This window comes from Pituophis catenifer, unplaced genomic scaffold, assembly GCF_029215685.1.
Source record: "Pituophis catenifer annectens isolate HBS135680 unplaced genomic scaffold, rPitCat1.0.hap2 SCAF_10, whole genome shotgun sequence".
Lineage (NCBI taxonomy): Eukaryota > Metazoa > Chordata > Lepidosauria > Squamata > Colubridae > Pituophis > Pituophis catenifer.
The window spans coordinates 13,112,297-13,134,057 of record NW_027256890.1 but is presented as its reverse complement, the minus strand read 5'-3'; the positions used below and the strand labels follow the sequence as shown (position 1 = coordinate 13,134,057).

Genomic DNA, 21,761 nt, shown 5'->3' with positions numbered 1-21,761 from the left:
ATGGAGGTGGATCCCCAGGAGGGAGGGACTGCATTCCAGAGGAGGAAGAGGCAACTCAGTCTGGATATTTTGTGTGAGAGAAAGTGGGTGAGGGCAGCTCCTCCTTAATAGTTCCCAGTGTATACTGTAGATGCAGAGAAAAGTCTGGCAAGATTCTGTCTACAGGTGTGAAACAATAAAGTGCCTGTTGATGACCTGTTGGTGAACATCAACTAGTAGTCAGAAGACATGATGAAAGCTCCTTAATTTCACAACACATGAACAAACTCAACTGTAGTTTCAACTGGGAAACTGTGACCAACCTAGATTAAACCAGGGGTGAAATGCTACCGGTTCATGGCTCCGCCCACCCACCCAGTTGTTGTTACTTCCTGGTTTTAACCAGGAAGTAAGCTGTCTTTTACCCCCTGTGCATGCGCAGAAGGGTTTGCGCATGCGCAGAGGATCCGTGTGCGCATGTGACGCACGCGTGCAGAGCAAATGATGCGCACGCAGAGCGTGCACTTCCAAACCGGTAGGGAAGGTAACCAAATCCAAAATCTTCAGAGAATTCCTGGAGGCCTGGCATTCAGACAAATCAGCCATCAACAGGCACATAGAGATAAAGGACATCTCCATACTACTCAAAAGAGATTCACATCCCTGAATTAAAAAAAAAAAATCCTTCCAACTTTACCTAGGCATGGTTCTGTCAAGCGTCTGTAGGGAGGCCGCCAACTTGTCCTCCAGAAGGTTGTTGATGACGTGTTCCACGTTGTAGTTGTACTCCTCCAAGCAGGCCAGGACGAAGCCTTCTCCAAGGTCAGGGAGCAGATCCTTCACCTGAGAGATCAGGGAATCCAGCTCTACTCCAGAGATAGGGGCTACGGGAGCTGCAGCTGCTCCAGCACACTAGACAGATCAAATCAATAAGCCATGTTACATACACCAAGAGGATGAAAAAGTCCGACTGAGAAGCACCCCAAATACATCTAAATCAAATGCAGCAACCATCCGTTAACCCAAATTCTGATTTTCTGTCCCACTGCAAACCAGCGTCCATCCTTGTTAACCTTGTGCTCCACAAGGTTAACAGAACAAAATAACAGAGTTGGAAGCGCAAGCCCTTGCCCAGGCAGGAAACCCTACACCACTTCAGACAGTTGGTTTATCCAATATCTTCTTTAAAACTTCCAGTGTTGGAGCATTCACAATTTCTGGTGGCAAGTAGTTCCACTGATTAATTGTTCTAACTATCAGGAAATTTCTCCTTAGTTCTAAATTGCTTCTCTCCTTGATTAATTTTCACCCGTTGCTTCTTGTCCTACCTTCAGGTGCTTTGGAGTATAATAGCTTGACTCCCTCTTCTTTGTAGCAGCCCCTGAGATATTGGAAGGCTGCTATCATGTCTCCCCTGGTCCTTCTTTTCATCAAACTAGACATCCCCAGTTCCTGCAACTGTTCTTCCTATGTTTTAGCCTCCAGTCCCCTAATCCTCTTTCTTGCTCTTCTCTGTGCTTTTTCTAGAGTCTCCACATCTTTTTTACATTGTGGCGACCAAAACTGGATGCAGTATTCGAAGTGTGGCCTTATAAAGTGGTATCAACACTTCATGTGGTCTTGATTCTATCCCTCTGTTGATGCAGCCTAGAACTGTGTTGGCTTTTTTGGCAGCTGCTTACGGTAGATGCCCTCAGGAAGAAGGCAAGCGTTATTTTCTCTAAGACCCACACAAACTTTCGGATCTATTTTAAGCCTCCCTCTCCTCTGTCCTGCCACCCTGCTTGAAATGGCCCTTCTCAGTTGGCCAACGGTTGACCTAGATAGGTCTCCTCCCTAGAAGAAAGGCCTAAATCGGCCATCTTTGTTGTAGGCTGATGCTCTGCTCCAAACACTTACTTCCAGGCGATCCTGTTCCTCAAAGTGTTCCATTCGCTCTGAGGCACCGGGGACTGTGACGGCCCCGGTTGCGGTTTCAGAGAGGGGTGGATCTTGGATCTTTTTTCTCCTTCTATCTGTTTTGTCCCAGGCACTTTCCACAGCTTGCAAAATGTAAGACGTTCGAGTTTCGTCTCTGTCCCATGGTGTCAAGGGCAGATTCCCGATTCTCCGTAGACAACAGAACATTCAATAGCAATAGCGCTTAGACTTATTGTTGTGGCCTGCCAGCAGCCAGCAGAGCTGGTGGCAGACTCAGACAGTGAGGAGGTTGGGGAGGAACATGGGCCAGTCCTGGAGTCTGGGGAGGGCTCAAATGAGGGCTCTGCGTCGGAGGCAGAGAGGGGGCCAGGGCCGTCCGACAGTTATTACCTGCCTTCGGAGTCGGACATCAGTGGGGGAGAAGAACAGCTGGAGCCTGTTCCCGATGTGCGCATGCACTGCCAGGAGAAGTGAACAGCTAAGAAACAAGGGCCAACTCGGGAGTAAGGCCACAGGTGGATGATAAATGGCCCCTCCCAGAGGGAATAAAAGAGGAGCAAAAGGGGAGTGGAGTTTGCAGGAGACAATTAATTCGCTTCATTGGTTCGTGACTCCTTGCCAAGTTTTGAAGATATCGGCCTGGCAGCTCTCCAAGCCGGATAAGGTCTGCGACTGTCAATTCTCCCTTGAAAGACTTTGCTGGATGTGAATGAGAGGAATTCACAGCAACTTAATAAAAAGGGGGTTTTGTCCGGACAAGGAGTCTGCTTCGTGGCTTGGATCAACGCCTAGGTCAGAACACTTATAGACCGCTTCACCCGTGCTTTTACAGCCCTCTCTAAGCAGTTTACAGAGTCAGCCTATCACCCCCGATAATCTCGGTCTCCTCATTTTACCAACCTCGGAAGGATGGAAGGCTGAATCAACCTTGAGCCGGTCAGGATCGAACTCCTGACAGTGGGCAAGAGTTTGCCTGCAATGCTCCATTTTAACCACTGCCCCCACCGGAGCTTAAATAGTAGCTCTGTTGCTACAGGTGGTTCTCAATTTACAACAGTTCGTTTAATGACCGAAGTTACAACAGCACAAGAGAGACCGATGACCATTTTTTCACACTTATGACCAGCGCGGCATCCCCATGGTCACGTGATGAAAATGGACAGAACTAACGGGTTCACGTCGGTGCCAAAGGATACAGCGCTGAAGAGGCTTGTTGGAGGAGGCTGACATCATCTGCCAGAGGGAACAGCTCATCGTAATCTCGGAGAAACCTGAAAACAGAGAGAGGCAAATCCCCCACCCACCCACCCATGATTTATAAGGAATAGCAGAGTAACAGGATAACCGAGTTGGAAGGGCCTGTGGAGGTCTTTTAGTCCAGCTCCCCATGTCATTTCAGACAAATTGCTGTCCAATCTCTTCTTTAAAACCTCCAGTGTTGGACATCCACAACTTCTGGAGGAAAGCAATTCCGCTGATTAATTGTTCTCGCTGTCAGGGAGTTTCTCCTCAATTCCAGGTTGCTTCTCTCCTTTGTAACTTTCCATCCGTTGCTTCTTGTCCTGCCTTCTGGTGCTTTGGAGAAGAGGTTGACTCCCCGCCCCCTCAAATATTGGAACACTGCATTCATGTCCCCCGTCCCCCCGTCCTCAATCCTTTTCATTAATCTAGAGCAGGGGTCTGCAACCTTAAACACTCAAAGAGCCATTTGGACCCGTTTCCCACAGAAAAGAAAACACCGGGAGCCACAAAACCCTTCCCATGCCTGAACTATTTCTTGAGTGGCCACAAAACTAGCCTATGTAGTTGGATTAAATGTTCTGTTTTTTTCTGAAACTTTTCTTTTCTTGGATTTAACCATGGTTGGCCTACCGGGAGTTGCAAAGGTTTTGGTTACCACCTTTAGAGCGCTCCATGGCATCGGACCAGGGTATTTACGAGACCGCCTTCTGCTACCAATAGCCTCTCACCGACCAGTACGCTCCCATAGAGAGGGGCTTCTCAGGGTGCCGTCGGCCAAACAGTGTCGACTGGCGGCCCCCAGGGGGAGAGCCTTCTCTGTGGGGGCACCTACCATCTGGAACGAGCTCCCCCCAGAGATACGGAGGATCCCGGACCTGCGCACGTTTCGTTGTGCTCTCAAAACTTTTTTATTTCAGCAGGCTGGCCTGGCCTAACTCTCCTCTTTTAAATTTTTAAATCGTTTGATTTGTTTTATAAATTGGGTGTTTTAATCTGTGTTGCAGCCAAAATATTTAATAATTTTAAGGGACTTTTAATGTTTGTATTGTCTGTATTTTATCTTGGCTGTTCATCGCCCTGAGTCCTCCGGGAATAGGGCGGTATAGAAATTTGATAAATAAATAAATCATGTGCCGGCGGGTATCATACATTGGCAGTTGTAATATTTTGAGCGACGGGGAGCTGCAGCAGAGGGGTGAAAGAGCCACATGCGGCTCCAGAGACACAGGTTGCTGACTCCTGATCTAGACATACCCAGTTCCTGCAACCTCCGAATATCTTTTAGCCTCCAGGTCTCTAAAAGAGGACAAGCTCTGTGACTATTGACCGGAGAGAAAGGACCCAAATGTTTGAAGATGTCCGAACAAGGGCTGTGTGTTCACACAAACTGATTTAATTCAGCCAAGGAGCGAGCATAAGGCACCTTGCATAGCCATGCTAAACTTGCTTAGTGTTCAGCTTAATTCGCCCGCCGTTTTTGGTAGAGTGTGGCTTCTCATGTTTGACGAACCCAGCTTTTTTTTTTAATTCACCAGATTGCATAAATTTAAGAAAGGGATTAATTTGATTAAGGATGTGGCATATTACAGGGTCATATTCATCTCCCGAGACCAAAAGGGCAGCAAGGCAGAAAATTTTCCAGGTTAACAACGTTCCAGAGCTGCGCCCGAGTCTCTCACCTCGTCTCCTGAAGCACGGAGGTGAAAATCTGCAGGAACTCTTCAATGTAGGACTGGATGTTGTCACAGCTGTAAGAACAAGGTTAATCGTGGCAGGTGGTCCGTGAAAATGACACAGGCAGAGAATCCATGTTTACCTACTTCTAATGCTTTAAGGAAAAGGTAAAGGTTCCCTTCGCACATATGTGCTAGCTGTTCCCGACTCTAAGGGGCAGTGCTCATCTCCATTTCAAAGCCGAAGAGCCAGCGCTGCCTGAAGACGTCTCCGTGGTCACGTGGCCGACATGACTGAACGCCAAAGGCGCACGGAACGCTGTTCCCTTCCCACCAAAGGTGGTCCCTATTTTTCTACTCGCATTTTTTTACGTGCTTTCGAACTGCTAGGTTGGCAGAAGCTGGGACAAGCAACGGGAGCTCACCCCGTTACGCGGCACTCGGGATTCGAACCGCTGAACTGCTGACCTTTCGATCGACAAGCTCAGCATCTTAGCCACTGAGCTGCTCGTGCTGAATCAGGCTAATGTGCTGAAGCTGATCAGGCTGTTTGCTATGGACGCTAGGCAGATGAATGTTATGGTCCGCCAGCAGCCCGTGGAGCTGGCAGTGGAGTCAGACAGCGAGGAGGCTGGGGAGGAACGTGGGCCAGTCCTGGAGTCTGGGGAAGGCCCGGGCGAGGGCTCTGCGTCGGAGGCAGAGATGGGGCCAGGGCCATCTGGGAGCGATGCACGGACTCCAGAGCCTGCAGAGGCGGATAGCAGAGAGGCAGAGGAACAGGAGGAGCCTGTTCCTAGTGCACTCATGCGCAGAGCTGCCAGAAGGCAAGAGCAGCTAAAGCAAAAGGGACGACTCGGGAGTAAGGCCAGGCGATGATTGGCCCGCTTAAAAGAGCAGCAAAGGCTCTTGGGCTCTTTGTAGGAAAGCATCGTTGCTAAATCTGTTTCCAGTCAACATCTCTTGTTTCTGGACTTTGTGGGGCTTTGCCAAGAAAGGCCTTTGGCAGGGTGCCAAAGAAGATAAAGGTTTGTGATAAGCCCGAAGGACTTTTTCTGAAGGACTTGTTTTGGAATTAATACTCCGAATACTTCGAAAAATACGATACCTGCTTTCCAAAATGGGCTGAAGGCACAGCTGGTGGACTATCATGTGAAACATCTCCACCATCTTCTTCCGAGAATGAGACAGCCTCCTCCATAAATCCGACAGTACTCTAAAAGGGCAGAAAGAGAATCTAGAGACGGTTGTGGACATGACTGCAAGACCTTCGTGGCTTTCAAAGGCAGGAGAACCCGATCCAAATGTGCGTCCGCCCACCCCCAAAAAACCCAGCTGGGCTCAAACAGATCCCCGGTACCCTTCAAAGCCGGTCAGAGAAAAAGCGACGGAAAGGATGGGAAAACGAGGCCGTCGCTCCAAACCACGGACCTGATATTTTCGTGGTGCCGTTTCTTGATAGCGGATTCCAACTCAGGGATCACCAGCTCGTAAAAAGCAGCCAGCCTGCCAACACAAGGAACGAAAGAGCGAGTGGGCTTTTATCGAATGGCCGATCGAATGGCCGGAGGTACCGTATTTTTTGGACTATAAGATGCACTTTTGTGTCTCCCAAAAGGGGGCAAAAATGTCAGTGCATCTTATAGACCGAATATTGCCGAAGCCCCGCCCACCCACCAGCCATTTTTTTGGTCTCAGCACGCCCTGTTTTCGGGCCTTTTTCCAGCCTTTTTTCGGCCCGTTTTTTAGGCTTTTTTTGCCCGTTTTGGGGGTGTTTTTGGCCTGTTTTCAGGGCTTTTTTGGGGCTGTTTTGAGACCTTTTTTTGCCCATTTTGGGGACATTTTTGGCCTGTTTTCAGGGCTTTTGGGGGGCTCTTTTTGAGACTTTTTTGGCCCATTTTTGAGGCTTTTTTTCAGCCTTTTTTTGGCCCATTTTCGAGGCTTTTTTCGGCCCGTTTTTGAGGCTTTTTTTGCCCGTTTTGGGGACGTTTTTTGGCCCATTTTCAGGGCTTTTGGGGGGCTCTTTTTGAGACTTTTGGGGCCCATTTTTGAGGCTTTTTTCAGCCTTTTTTGGCCCATTTTTGAGGCTTTTTTTGCCCGGTTTGGGGACGTTTTTGGCCTGTTTTCAGGGCTTTGGGGGGGCTCTTTTTGAGACTTTTTTGGCCCATTTTTGAGGCTTTTTTTGCCCGTTTTGGGGACGTTTTTGGCCCGTTTTCAGGGCTTTTTTGGGGCTGTTTTGAGACCTTTTTTTGCCCATTTTGGGGACATTTTTGGCCCGTTTTCAGGGCTTTTGGGGGGCTCTTTTTGAGACTTTTTGGGCCCATTTTTGAGGCTTTTTTCAGCCCATTTTTTGGGGTAAAACGGGCGGAAAAAAGCCTCAGAAAAACCACCCCGCAGCCCAAATGAATACCTAAAACAGAAGTCGTGCTTCTGGAAAGTCTGGCAAGCTGAGGGAAAGACGTCGAGAAAGGCCCACAGGGTGATGCAGCTGTCGCACACGTAGAGGATAATATCTTTCAGCTCCTAGGAGGAGAGAGAGAAAAAAGAGGCATTCCCTGAATTTGGGTTCCAAATAGATTGGGGGGGGGGGGGGGTGAAGCTCCAAATCCCATCCTTGCAAGTTCCCATGTGTCTGAATAGCAATAGGCCCTTAGACTTATATTGCTTAATTGCTTAATTACAATTGCTTAATGCATTGTAAGCCACCCTGAGTCTCTGGAAAAGGGCGGCATATAAATCGAACCAATAAATAAATAAATAAATAAACCACTTCTCATCCCTCTCTAAGCGGTTTACAGAGTCAGCCTCTTGCCCCCAACTATCTGGGTCCTCATTTTACCCACCTTGGAAGGATGGAAGGTTGAGTCAACCTTGAGCCCATGAGATTTGAACTGCTGGCAATGGGCAGAGTTAGCCTGCAATACTATATTCTAATCATTGGGAGGGAGGGAGGGAGGGAGGGAGGGAGGGAGGGAGGGAAGGAAGGAAGGAAGGAAGGAAGGAAGGAAGGAAGGAAGGAAGGAAAGGAAAACGGCCTCCTTGCCATTGGCCGGTCCTCACCTGCAAAGGTAGCCCCTTTGGAGTCATCCTGACCCTTTCCTCCAGCTTCTGTGGACTGGCTGAAGCCTCTTCGCCTTGCAAGCCACAGGCACGCAGGATGTTGCTGAAAACCTGGAAGGCAAAGGACAGGCGGATAACGGCAGAAGAGAATATTGGTAGAGCGTATTGAGGGTTGAAACTGTGGGGTCCTTGGTGCTCCCTGAGTTCTCTGAGAAACATCTGCAAACATTCTTGCAGATGTTTCATTACCGTACTAGGTAACATCTAATAGGGGGAGGAGGAGAAAGAAAAGAGGAGGAGAAGGAGAAGGAGGAGGAGGAGGAGGAGGAGGAAGGAGAAGGAGGAGGAGGAGGAGGAGGAGGAGGAAGGAGAAGGAGGAGGAGGAGGAGGAGGAGGAGGAGGAGGAGGAGGAGGAGGAGGAGGAGGAGGAGGAGGAGGAGGAGGAGGAAGGAGAAGGAGGAGGAGGAGGAGGAGGAGGAGGAGGAGGAAGGAGAAGGAGGAGGAGGAGGAGGAGGAGGAGGAAGGAGAAGGAGGAGGAGGAGGAGGAGGAAGGAGAAGGAGGAGGAGGAGGAGGAGGAGGAGGAGGAAGGAAGCAAACCAACCTGAAGAATTGTAGGCATGGTTTCATCCAAATCACTGAAGTAACTTGACTGTTGGGTAAAGATGTTTCCTGCGGACAGGGCAGAGAGGCAAAGGAGAGAGAAAGAGAAAAAGAAAAGGCTAGTTAAATGTTCAAAGGTTCCACATTAGCTATGATCTGAAGTGGATTCATGGAAACAAGGAATACAAAATACATATTCTGTAGAAGTAAAACCTCTCAGAGCTGAAGAAGCTTCTTGGATGAGAAGCGAAACGTCTTCAAAAGAAAAAATCAGACAGTCCAGTTGCCTCTTGGAAAAAAAAAATGGGACAACCATGACATGGATGACTGAGAATCTCCACAAACATCTGTATTCTGTTGTGTGAACCCAGTCAAGAGTTGCTTAAAGGTAAAAGTTTCCCTCGCACATCTGTGCTAGTCGTTCCTGACTCTAGGGGGCACTACTCATCTCTGTTTCAAAGCCGAAGAGCCAGCGCTGTCCGAAGACGTCTCCGGGGTCATGCGACCGGCATGACTCAACGCCAAAGGCGCACGGAACGCTGTTCCCTTCCCACCAAAGGTGGTACCTATTTTCCTACTTACATTTTTTACCTGCTTTCGAACTGCTAGGTTGGCAGAAGCTGGGACAATGAACAGGAGCTCACCTTGTTACACGGCACTAGGGATTCGAACTGCTGAACTGCCGACCTTTCGATCGACAAGCTCAGCGTCTTAGCCACTGAGCCACTGCATCCCTTTCAGAGTTGCTTACGCACTAACAATTGAGCACAATCTCTGTTTAGCTGTGGCGAGTGAAGAGGCTGCTGCTGGAGCAAGCATTCTGGGGAAAGGTGTCAAAATTGAATCCAGCCAAATCATGAGTTTGAACCCGTGAAGTTCGTGGGTGGCCTCTACTCAGAAATGGGCCTGCTTGGTCCAAGGTCAAATGTCCACCGATTCGAAGCCACGGGCTTTTGGCCAAACGCATCACTCAATGGGGAGAATTCAAGGAAGGAACGTGGATTTAATTGAGCGACCTCCTTGCCCAAAAGCTCCCTCTTTCCTCATACCGAGATGTAGACTTGCATTTCAGAGACAAAACAAAGCAAAATTAAGAGACGGATCGTTTTACAAGATTGGCAGCAGGTTGGCCTTTTGAACATAGCAAAAATGCTCTTTTTAAGTTTCTCGGGCTTGTTTGGGGGGCAGCGGGTTGAGGAAGGAACCGCCTAAGCCTGCAGACCGCCCGAGAGAGATTAGAAGCAGACTTCCAAAAATGAGCAACGTTATCCGATGTTCGACGCATGACTGAACAAATTTTTGAGCGGTGCCTTTGAAAAAGCCGGTCGGTATTAATTCTCTTTTTCGAAAATCGTTTCAAGGTAGGGAGCCAAACAAATCATTGAAGAGACTAAGGTTAGAATAGAATAGAATAGAATAACAAGAGTTGGAAGGGACCTCGGAGGTCTTCTAGTCCAACCCCCTGCTTAGGCAGGATACCCTACACCACTTCAGACAAATGGTTATCCAACCTCTTCTTAAAAATTTCCAATGTTGGAGCATTCACAACTTCTGGTGGCAAGGAGTTCCACTGATTAATTGTTCTCACAGTCAGGAAGTTTCTCCTGAATTCCAGGTTGCTTCTCTCCTTGATTAGTTTCCAGCCGTTGCTTCTTGTCCTGCCCTCAGGTGCTTTGGAGAATAGTTTGACTCCCTCTTCTTTGGGGCAGCCCCTGAGATATCGGAAGACTGCTATCATGTCTCCCCTAGTCCTTCTTTTCATTAAACTAGACATACCCAGTTCCTGCAACCGTTCTTCATATATTTTAGCCTCCAGTCCCCTAATCCTCTTTGTTGCTCTTCTCTGCACTCTTTCTAGAGTCTCCACATCTTTTTTTTTATATCACGGTGATCAAAACTGGATGCAATATTCCAAGGGTGGCCTTATCAAGATATTATAAAGTGGTATCAACACTTCACATGATCTTGATTCTATCCGTTTATGCAGCCTAGAACTGTGTTGGCTTTTTTGGCAGCTTCTGCACACGGCTGGCTCATATTTAAATGATTGTCCACTAGGACCCCAAGATCCCTCTCACAGTTACTACTATTGAGCAAGGTACCACCTATATTGTACCTGTGCATTTTGTTTTTCTTGCCTAAATGCAGAATTTTACTTTTTTCACCACTGAATTTCGTTTAGTTAGATTGCTCCTTTAGTTCAGGGAGTGATATCCAAATATTCAGTCTCGCTGAACTGATTATTCCGCATTCCGCTGAGAGATATGTTGGGGTTTTTTTTAACGATAGATGGGTTTAATTTTCATCAGGATATTCCAGAAGGTGTAGAAAATCCTTATTAAACTAAGCAAATATTCACTGGGCCAATGTATTTCAGGCAAGAAGCTGCCTTCCACGATTCAGCATAGATAGATACATTAAAAAACAAAAAATGTAATTACGCTCTTTTTAAAATCATCTTGAAATAGGGAGCCAAACAAATAATTGAAAAAGAGTCAGGTAAGCCACTTTAATTCAGTGAGGGATATCTAAATATTCAGTTTCACTGAACTAAGTAAGCAGTCATGCTACAGTATTAAGCTGCAGGGTTTTGGGTGTTGTTTTTTTTTAACGGTGGCTGGAGTTTAATTTTTATTAGAAGATTCCAGAAGGTGTACAAAAATACCTATTAAACCGAGCAAACATTCGCTGTGCCAACCTATTCAAGATGAGAAGCCAGCTTTCGGGGATCAGTACAGATAATTACATTCTACTTGGTGTGACAGCTCAGATTTACACTAACCCAGAGGTGGGAGTCAGCCGTTTCGGATCAGTTTGAGCAAACCGGTTGTTAAAATTCTGCCCAGTTTGGTGAACTGGCTAATCGCACCACTGGCTGGCCCCACCCCTGCCTGTTTTGGGGCCGATTTTTGGCCCAAAACACAGCCCAAAACGACCCAAAAAACGGCCCCCAAAGGCCTGAAAACGGCTGAAAATGCACCAAAAACGGCCCGAAAAACAGTTAAAACCTGCTATAATTTCATTTTCAGCACAGACTAATGATTAGCACACACAAAAAAAATTGCCTCCCAGCAATTTGCCTGCTTGCAGGAGGCCCGCGTGGCAATAGGCAACGGCAATCCCTGCAGTTTGAAACAGCTGAGGATCGGGAAGCCGATCCAACCGGCAATCAACTGCTTGTGCTAATCAGGCTGTGCTGAAGCTGAAATGGGCTGTTTGCTGCTTGCTGCAAGGAGGTTATTTGCTGGGAGGCAGAGGCCAAAGGGTGGGGGCCAGCAGGTGGGCGGGGCTACATTCGGTGTATGAGACGCACCCAAATTTTCACCCTCTTTTAGGGGAGGAAAAAGTGTGTCTTATACTCCGAAAAATACGGTAATGCATCTAATATCTTTCTGATGGATGAGGGGAGATGCTCCCCCTCCTGTAGCCTTTCGCCCTTGTCTCCCAAATCCTGTGAACTAACCAATCATCTTTTGGAGTAGGGAGCCATTGCCTTTTCCAAACAGCACACACAGATCCAAGATCTTGGGGATGTCGAATAAGAAGTTATTGTAAAGGACCTCTCCAAATACCGATGGTGTAATGAAATGATCCTGCAGGAGAGAGGGAAGGGGGGGGGGGAGAAGGAAGGGAAGAGAGATATTGGAAGATGTTTATTGACAGCTGCCAAAACGGTCTCTATTGTAGCGATCGGTGCAGGACAATGTCTGTTCAACAGAAGAGAATATTTGCAGCTCAAGGTTGAACCGTGGGGTCCTTGGCGCTCTCTGAACCTGGTGGTTTTCTTTCCAGACATTTCATTACCAAACTAGGTAACATCATCAGTTCAATGTTTTGCATTTGGAACAGATTTCTTTTCAGGTGGGGAGGGGGAGTAGAACTCCTTAGCATCAGAGGGCTGTTCGGAAAGTGAAACAGTATTTGCTGTGTGAGTAAGAAGGAGACAGGAAGGAGCCTGGCTGTGGCTTAGCTCAAGTGTTCTGTATTAAAGCTGCTTCCTGCTGTGAAAGTAAAACTGAAAGTGAAACTCCTCTCCTCTGCTTGTGTTTTTGCATTTGGAACAGATTTCTTTTCAGGTGGGGAGGGGGAGTAGAACTCCTTAGCATCAGAGCGTGTTAATAATAATATAGGAAATACTAATGCTCTGATGGTCATTTCGAAAAATCCTTTCTTAGTGAGCACCTAGAAGCCAAGAGGAACATATGTGGCAAATTTCAAGTTTGTAGGCTTTACGGTTCTGGAGATTTCATGATTATGGCGTGAATGGTTTTCGCTTTTATCTACACTGCTCAAAAAAATAAAGGGAACACAAGCAGAAGACACCCGAGATCTGAATGAATGAAATAGCCTTATTAAATACTTTGTTCGTTATATACAGTAGTTTTGGGTTCCCTTTAGTTGTTTGAGCAGTGTATAAACTACTGTATGTAAAGAACAAAGTATTTAATAAGGCTATTTCATTCATTCAGATCTCGGATGTCTTCTGCTTGTGTTCCCTTTAATTTTTTGAGCAGTATGTATATATATATATATATATATATATATATATATATATATATATATATATATATATATATATATATATATATATATATTTGTATTTTTATTAGAAGATACGTTATGAAGGAAATTAAGAGTTACACAAGGTAGAATTGTTCAATGTATATAGTTTGTGGAAGGATGTTGCACAGAAATATTTGTACCCAGACAACACACCGCTTAAGGACAGATGAAATGTTTATATCTATCTATCTATCTATCTATCTATCTATCTATCTATCTATCTATCTATCTATCTATTAAATGGAAAATGAATAAAAAACTTTATAAAAAAAACAGAAAGAAAGCAAGCTGCATTTACTTTGGATTCCTTGTGGGTAGACATGCGGAGGAAGGTTAGGAAAACGCTCCGATGGAGACGCTTCTCCAGGTCTTTCACCTCAGCAGGGAGGTCCGTCCTGGTGTCGAACTTGCGGGGAGCATAGCGCAGGTACGAATCCAGGCATTTCTGGAGCGACTCGTCAAAAATGACCTGCGGGGGAGAAAGCAAAGGTTTCCAGGGAATTTGGTTCAGGGAGAAGAAAAACAACAACTGGCCATGTGAGGTTTCCATCTTGAATCTCCCTTTCGTGTATGCTTCCTGATTAATTGACTGGCGGGGGGTGGGGGAAATTGCCAGGACACCCCATCAGAGGTCTTCTCTCTTCCATTCTTTCAACCACTGAGAAACTTCACTGGAACCTTTGTCAAAAGGCTGCTAAACTATCCTAAACAGGGGATCCTGGGTGCTGTCAGAGTTGGCTTGTTTTCTCACAGACGTTTCATTACCAAACTGGGTAACGTCATCAGTGCTAGAAGGGAGTGGGGTTTGTGGAGGAGGAGGAGGAGGAGGAGGAGGAGGAGGAGGAGGAGGAGGAGGAGGAGGAGGAGGAGGAGGAGGAGGAGGAGGAGGAGGAGACTGTGGAGTCCTTGGTGCTCTCTGAGCTTGATGGTTTTCTCACAGACATTTCATTACCAAACTGGGTAAAGTCATCAGTGCTAGAAGGGAGTGGGGTTTGTGGAGGAGGAGGAGGAGGAGGAGGAGGAGGAGGAGGAGGAGGAGGAGGAGGAGGAGGAGGAGGAGGAGGAGGAGGAGGAGGAGGAGGAGGAGGAGGAGGAGACTGTGAGGTCCTTGGTGCTCTCTGAGCTTGGGGGTTTTCTCGCAGATGTTTCATTACCAAACTGGGTAACATTATCAGTGCTAGAAGGGGATAGGGGTTTGCAGAAAGGAAAAAGAGGAGGACTGTGGGATCTGCAAGGAAACAAGCAAGTTTAGAGAGCACCCGGGACCCCTCGCGTCAACCCCTCGCTACAAACATCCTCCTTTATTATCCTAAAAAGTCTAACAGCTGGCTTCACATCCTGGATGCCCCCCAAAGATCACCTTAGCCTACTGGGGCTTATAAACAGCCCAGCCTTACAAGAGGCCACCAGGAGAGGGAAGGCTGGCAAGGATAGCTATGGATGTCCAACCTTTTCATGATAACGGAGCACCCGCAATTCGGGGAGAGAAGTTATTCCGCTGATTCCCTGCTTCTGCCAACTGGTTAACTTGCCTCTCTCGTTCTATCTAGACGCGGTGGCTCGGTGGCTAAGACGCTGAGCTTGTCGATCGTAAGGTCGGCAGTTCAGCGGTTCGAATCCCTGGTGCCGCGTAACGGGGTGAGCTCCCGTTGCTTGTCTCAGCTTCTGCCAACCTAGCAGTTCGAAAGCAGGTAAAAAATGCAGGTAGAAAAATAGGGACCCCCTTTGGTGGGAAGGGAACAGCGTTCCGTGCGCCTTTGGCGTTGAGTCACGCCGGCCACATGACCACGGAGACGTCTTCGGACAGCGCTGGCTCTTCGGCTTTGAAACAGAGATGAGCACTGCCCCCTAGAGTCAGGAACGACTAGCACAAATGTGCGAGGGGAAGCTTTTACCTTTTACCTTTATTGTTCTACCTGAAAATCCTCTTTTCTTTCCACCTTTTCTCATTGACAACAACAACAAAAACAGTACCTGGCACCAGAATTTATCATGAGGCAGAGCCAGGAGCCAATCCAGATCCCCCGCGATAAATCTGGCTCGTTCGGAAAACTCCTCCACCAGGGCTGGATCTTCGGTGCTCGGGAGAGGCTTGTACACCACAAAAGAGCGGTCGGTTTTGTTTCGGGGATGCTGAAAAAGACAAAACGGGGTAGTGGGTGGGTGGGAAGGCAAGAGACAAAACAGTAGTCCTTGGTCTTGCTTTCTCCGGTGAGAGCTTATCCGCCAAGGACCAATTTGCATGTTTGCAGGAAAATTTGGCCGGCCAGCAAATTGGTGTTTGGTCTTTTTGAGATGCTGGCATGCCTGCCTTTCAGCTTCATCCCAAAGGATCTTCTGATTAGCATTTTTTTTTTTTAATAATTAAACTTCATTGTTTAAAAGAAAAAACATTTAAAAACATACAAGTTTCTCACAATTGAGAAACCAATTTACATATACAGTACATAAACGTCACCTATTAGCTAATTTCCATTATTCTATATAAATATATTATATGTATTATATGTACATATATACAAACATACAATAAAGTATTCCATATTCTATACCTCTGACAGTGCTGTTTTTTGTTATATTGATTTCTTCTAAATTTCATCTCTACCCATTTCCTTTCCTCTGGTTTATCCATTGGTACCATCTATTCCATGTTTCATAATATTTAGAGTCCTCCTTATCCTGTAACTCTAAAGTTAGTCTATCCATCTCTGCGCATGTATATATCTTTTGTATTAATTCCTGATCCGTTGGCAATCGATCGCTTTTCCAGAATTGTGCTAGTGCTAATCTTGATTAGCATTTTAAGGTGACAATTTAATAAGAGTTGGAAGGGACCTTGTAGGTCATCTAGTCCAATCCCCCGCCCAAGCAGGAGACCCCACACCCTTTCTGACAGATGGCAGTCCAGTCTCTTCTTGAAAGCCTCCAGGGATGAAGCTCCCACAACTTCCGAAGGCAACTTCTGTTCCATCGGTTGATTGTTCTCACTGTCAGAAAATTCCTCCTTATTTCCAGGTTGAATCTCTCCTTGATCAGTTTCCATCCATTGTTCCTTGTCTGGCCTTTGGGTGCTTTGGAAAATAGCTTGACCCCCTCCTCTGTGGGTGGGTGGGAGGGAGGGAAGAGATGGGGGGGGGGGACTTGCCTTACAATATTTTGAGAAGCTTTTTAAATTAGGGAGATTCTACTTTTCTCTTTCCTCCTGCTCTGCCGTGTTCCCAAAATACAGGCAGTCCTCAACTTACAACGGCTTGCTTAGTGACCATTCGAAGGTAGAACGGCACTGGAAAAAAAAGGGACTTAACGACCGCTTTTCATACTTATGATCGTTGTAGCGATCCGGTGATTTAAAATTTCAGACCCTTGGCAACTGACTCAGATTTATGACGGTAGCAGCGTCCAGGGGTCGTGTGATCTCCAGACAAGCCGGATTCACTTAACGACCGCGGTGAGAAAGGCTGTAATATGGGGCAAAACTCCCTTAAACAAATGTCTCATTTAACAACAGAAATGTTGGGATCAATTGTGGTTGTAAATCGAGGACTACCTCCGGGGTCATGTGATCTCCGGACAAGCGGAGTCAATAGGGGAGCCGGATTCACTTAACGACCGCAGTGAGAAAGGCTGTAATATGGGGCAAAACTCCCTTAAACAGATGTCTCATTTAACAACAGAAATGCTGGATCAATTGTGGTCGTAAATCGAGGACTACCTCCGGGGTCATGTGATCTCCGGACAAGCGGAGTCAATAGGGGAGCCGGATTCACTTAACGACCGCGGTGAGAAAGGCTGTAATATGGGGCAAAACTCCCTTAAACAAATGTCTCATTTAACAACAGAAATGTTGGGATCAATTGTGGCTGTAAGTCGAGGACCCACCTATGTTTATATCCAGGAATGCCGCAACTCAGCTCAAACCCAAGAACCGAAGACTCATCTTCCACGATGGTTTACCAGCTGGCAGCGGAGACTATATAAATCCCTTCCCCTAGAAATACAGATGTCTATTTGTCCCTATATTTTTTAACTTCACGCAGTGGCTTCTGCTCAAATGGTTTTGGCAGCTCCCCCAATTTATGGCAGTCTCCTTTCTGAAGCCTTGGAGAGAGTCAACAGACGGTAATTGCCGTTTTAAAATCAATGGGCTTCTTCAGTCTGCAGCCTGATAAACAACTTCGGCGAGACACTGAAGTGTTTTCCAGGTTTGTGAGCAGGACTTCACTTTTTCCTGCACCTCATCCAGCACAAATGTACATCGGGAGGATGTAGAGAGGAGGATGCTTTGCAGTTTGTCTTGTCCTGTTTTTAAAAAAACCATGGCTGAGGAGGAGTAAAGTGGATTGCTATTTATTTCACAGAATAACAAGAGTTGGAAGGGATCTTGGAGGTCCTCTAGCCTGACCCCCTGCTCGAGCAGGAGATTCTTAAAAACCTCTTCTTAAAAACCTCCAGTGATGGAGCACCCACAACTTCTAGTGGCAAGTTGTTCCACTGGTTAATTGTTCTCACTGTCAGGAAGTTTCTCCTTAGTTCTAGGTTGCTTCTCTCCTTGATGAGTTTCCACCCGTTGCTTCTTGTCCTGCCTTCAGGGGCTTTGGAGAATAGCTTGACTCCCTCTTCTTTGGGGCAGCCCCTGAGATATTGGAACACTGCTATCATGTCTCCCCCTAGTCTTTTTTTTCACTAGATTAGACTAGACTAGACAGACAGACAAAGGCAGATCATAGACTACTGTAATGCTCTCTACATGGGGCTCCCCTTGAAAAGCACCCGGAGGCTCCAACTGGTCCAGAACGTAGCCGCACAGGTGATTATGGGCGCAGCTCGTTACGCCCATGTAACACCTCTCCTACGCGAGCTGCACTGGCTCCCGGTGGTCTCCCGGGTGCGATTCAAGGTGTTAGTTATCACCTTTAAAGCGCTCCATGGCTTAGGACCTGGGTACCTACGGGACCGTCTTTTGCCACCAATAGCCTCCCACCGACCAGTTCATTCTCCCAGGGAGGGACTACTCAGGGTACCGTCAGTCAAATTATGTCGACTAGCGACTCCCAGGGGGAGGGCCTTCTCTGTGGGGGCTCCAATCCTTTGGAATGAACTGCCCCCGGAGATACGGAATATCCCTGATCTCCGTGCTTTCCGCCGTGGCCTCAAAACCCTGATGTTCCAACAGGCGGGGCTAAACATATGAACATGTGAATGTTTTTAAAATGTTATCTATTTTTAGGTTCTATTTAATTGGGCCAAACTATGTTATAATAATAATTTTAATTAGCAATTTTATGATGTTTGTGTATCTATATTTTTCTTGACTGTACACCGCCTTGAGTCCTACGGGAGAAAGGCGGTATAGAAATATAATAAATAAATAAATAAATAGATAGATAGATAGATAGATAGATAGATAGATAGATAGATAGGCTTCAATCACAAAGAGGCCCATAGTTAGAAGCCATCGAACGGCTGAGCAATGGCTTTTAAACTCCGCTTACCAGCGCTGGTAAAGTTTTGATCTTCCCAGTCAGTGAATCTTTTTCCGTAAACTGGAGTTCATCCAGAGGCAAAGCTGGCATGGCTCCGGGCTCTTTTCGCCTGAAAAGACATATTCACATGCACAAGGTTCACATCAGGAAGCGCTTCAGGAATTCACAACCCAAAACCCAGGTCGATCCCGGTAAAGGAACCACGCCTAGAGACTCCGAACTGTTTTTATACAAACGAAGAATGTGAGAGAAAAATAAAATTCTTAAGGAGTTTTGGCACAAAGCTTAGAGCGGAAGGTCAACCATCACAGTAGAGCAGAGCAGAGCAAAATAGAGCATAGTATAGTATAGTATTAGTATACCGTGTTTCCCCGAAAATAAGACTCTGTCTTATATTTTTTTGAACCCTGAAATAAGCGCTTGGCCTTATTGTCATATGCTCAAAAGCCCAATTGGGCTTATTATCAGGGGATGTCTTATTTAGGGGAAAACAGGGTAGATGATAGACAGACAGACAAAGACAGACAGACAGACAGATAGATAGAAGATAGACAGAGATAGATAGATAGATAGATAGATAGATAGATAGAGATAGACAGACACAGATAGATAGATAGATAGATAGATAGATAGATAGATAGATGATACATAAATAGATAAGTTAGACAGACAGACATAGACACTGTGTTTCCCCGAAAAAAAGACCCTGTCTTATATTTTTTTGAACCCTGAAATAAGTGCTTGGCCTTATTGTCATATGCTCAAAAGCCTGATTGGGCTTATTATCAGGTGATGTCTTATTTTGGGGGAAACATGGTAGTATAGCATAGCTTGTATTGTATTGTATTGTATTGTATTGTATTGTATTGTATTGTATTGTATTGCATTGCATTGTATTGGTATAGTAGTGTGTGTGTATATGTGTGTGTGTGTGTGTGTGTGTGTGTGTGTGTGTGTGTGTATATATATATATATATATATATATATATCATACATCTTACATAAAGTACATATATACATACATACACATACACATACACACACACACACACACACATATATAGTGTTTTTCTGTCAAAGCACCTGGTCTACCCCAATATGGGAGGGAGCATCCTGCTTCCCTTTCGCCTTTCAGTTCCAATCTAGCAGACCAGGTGCTTCGACAGAAAAACACTTAATCTCTCCCCTGGCTCAAATTGATAAAGGGAGGAGAACTTGTGGCTCAGAGGTTAATACAACTGCCTAATAAGCAGGCAGCCCAAGGTGGAATCCGAGTAAGGGTATGGCTAGCTGATGAGAGCTAAATAGCTTGAAATAGATCTACACTATTCTCTCTTTATTTCTTTATCAGCAAATATCGCTGTGTCCCAGGGGTCACGCGATCCCCTTTTGAGCCCTTCCGGCAAGACAAGACAAGAAAACGGGGGAAGCCGGATTCACTTAAGAACCGTGTGACTAATTTAACAACCACAGGGATTCACTTAACAAACGTGGCAAGAAAAGTCGTAAAATGAGGACCCAGATTGTTGGGGGGCAAGAGGCTGATTCTGTAAACCGCTTAGAGAGGGCTGTAAAAGCCCTATGAAGTGGTAGATAAGTCTAAGTGCTATTGCCATTGCTAAAATGGGGCAAAACTCAACCAATTTCTCACTTAGCGACAAATGCTCGTCTCCATTGTGGTCGTAACTTGATGTACAACCCCCATTAAGTGACTTTTGCCCCATTTTACGACTTGTCTTGCCACCGTGGTTAAGTGAATCACAGCAGTTGTTGAATTACGACCACAAGTGAGCCCAGAATTCATGTCGCGAAGGGAGACATTTGTTAAGCGGCGTTTTGCTCCGTTTTACAACTCTTCTTGCCACCTTTGTCAAGTGAACCGCTGGAGTTGTCACATGGTTTCTTAAGTGAACCCGGCTCTCCCTATTGGCTTTGCTGGTCAAGAAGGTCGCAAAAGGGGATCGCGTGACCCCGGGACACGTCGTAAATGTGAGTCAGCTGCCAAGCCTCTGAATGTTGACCGTGGGGATGCTCCAAACGTCATAACTGTGAGGGGGGAAAAAAAAACCAGTCATGAGTCACATTTTTCAGTGCCGTTGAAACTTGGAACGGTCGCCGTAAGTCGAGGACTACCTGTATCTGGATTGACCTTTATATCCAAGGCAAAAAGTCGTCTCTCAGTCCAGGTTTTGCTCTGTGTTGCCCTGGGTGGCTCGGCTTCAGAGGAAGATGGGTATTGTAGTCCCTTCCTTCAATCATGGGAACTGTAGTCCTAGGAAGCCCTCCCCTCCCCTCCTTCAAAACTGCCCTTCAAAAGTTCATAATTTCATAATCCCCCCTCCCTCCCCAGAGGAGCAGAGCGAGTAAACCACGTCACCTTCTCCAACAGGTCTCTGCTACACAACAACCCTGCAAGGAGGACGAAGGAAGCGCCAGCTGGCATTCACCCCCCCCACCTTCGCGTTAGCCACGCCCGGACCACGCCCTCTCCCGTAGCCAACCAATCCCCTTCCTGAGCCGTGACGTCACCGCGCAGGCTCAGCCACGTCGCGTCACAGCAGGCCCCGCCCAACATCCGGGTCTTTTGCCTCCAGCCTCCTCTACCTACTCCAGGCCAAGTCCGGAGTCATGGAAGCCCGGCCCGGGAGAGAGAGAGAGAGACAGGGACACGCTGGCCGCGCCACCGAGGCCCTCCGGAGCCCTTTAGTTTTTTTTTCCGCCGGTTCTCTTTTCTTCCCGCCGGGGCACTCGAGAAACACCCCGCAATTACCTGGCAACCCGCCTCGGTGATAAAGTCCTGTCGGCCTCTCACTTCCGGTGCTGGGAAAAGCACTTCCGGGTCGAGAAGGCCGTCAGTCCGTTCCGAGGCGACCCCGGTTGCTTAGTTACGGGGGGGAGCTTTTTTTTTTCGGGCCTATTTTATGATGTTGTTATAGCAGTTGTTTTTATTTTTATTATTAATATTAACATTAACATTTATATTATTATATTTATATTTATTTATTTTTATTGTTTATTATAAACTATTATTCATTCAATATGAAATTCAGTCAACTGAACATTCAAAAATGCATCACAAATGCCATTGACTGGTGCTAATGGTTGATACGGGTTTATTTATTATTATTATTATTATTATTATTATTATTATTATTATTATTATTATTATTATTATTATTATCTTTATTCATTAAACATGAAACTCAGTCAACTGAATATTAAAAAATGCATCACAAATACCAT

General features: G+C 46.3%; 1 protein-coding gene across 3 annotated transcripts in view; it reads right to left on the bottom strand.

Annotated features, from left to right (window-relative positions):
• Window positions 1-21,340, bottom strand: part of ASCC2 (activating signal cointegrator 1 complex subunit 2) — a 30,076-nt gene extending 8,736 nt beyond the window's left edge. Inside the window, exons 1-14 of one of the 3 annotated variants that reach the window (XM_070951641.1) lie at window positions 21,289-21,340; window positions 18,528-18,627; window positions 15,010-15,168; window positions 13,334-13,504; window positions 11,936-12,065; window positions 8,474-8,541; window positions 7,872-7,982; window positions 7,222-7,334; window positions 6,243-6,317; window positions 5,920-6,027; window positions 4,821-4,889; window positions 3,096-3,170; window positions 1,879-2,053; window positions 677-891 (exon numbers count right to left, since the gene is read on the bottom strand). In XM_070951641.1, the coding sequence (XP_070807742.1) occupies window positions 677-891; window positions 1,879-2,053; window positions 3,096-3,170; window positions 4,821-4,889; window positions 5,920-6,027; window positions 6,243-6,317; window positions 7,222-7,334; window positions 7,872-7,982; window positions 8,474-8,541; window positions 11,936-12,065; window positions 13,334-13,504; window positions 15,010-15,168; window positions 18,528-18,608 (1,550 nt within the window). In that variant the 5' untranslated portion in view covers window positions 18,609-18,627; window positions 21,289-21,340. Of the gene's footprint in view, window positions 1-676; window positions 892-1,878; window positions 2,054-3,095; window positions 3,171-4,820; window positions 4,890-5,919; window positions 6,028-6,242; window positions 6,318-7,221; window positions 7,335-7,871; window positions 7,983-8,473; window positions 8,542-11,935; window positions 12,066-13,333; window positions 13,505-15,009; window positions 15,169-18,527; window positions 18,628-20,651; window positions 20,724-20,895; window positions 20,960-21,288 lie in introns of those variants that run through there. The other 2 variants (XM_070951643.1, XM_070951644.1) reach the window with 2 other exon arrangements.
• Window positions 21,341-21,761: the final 421 nt, after the last annotated feature.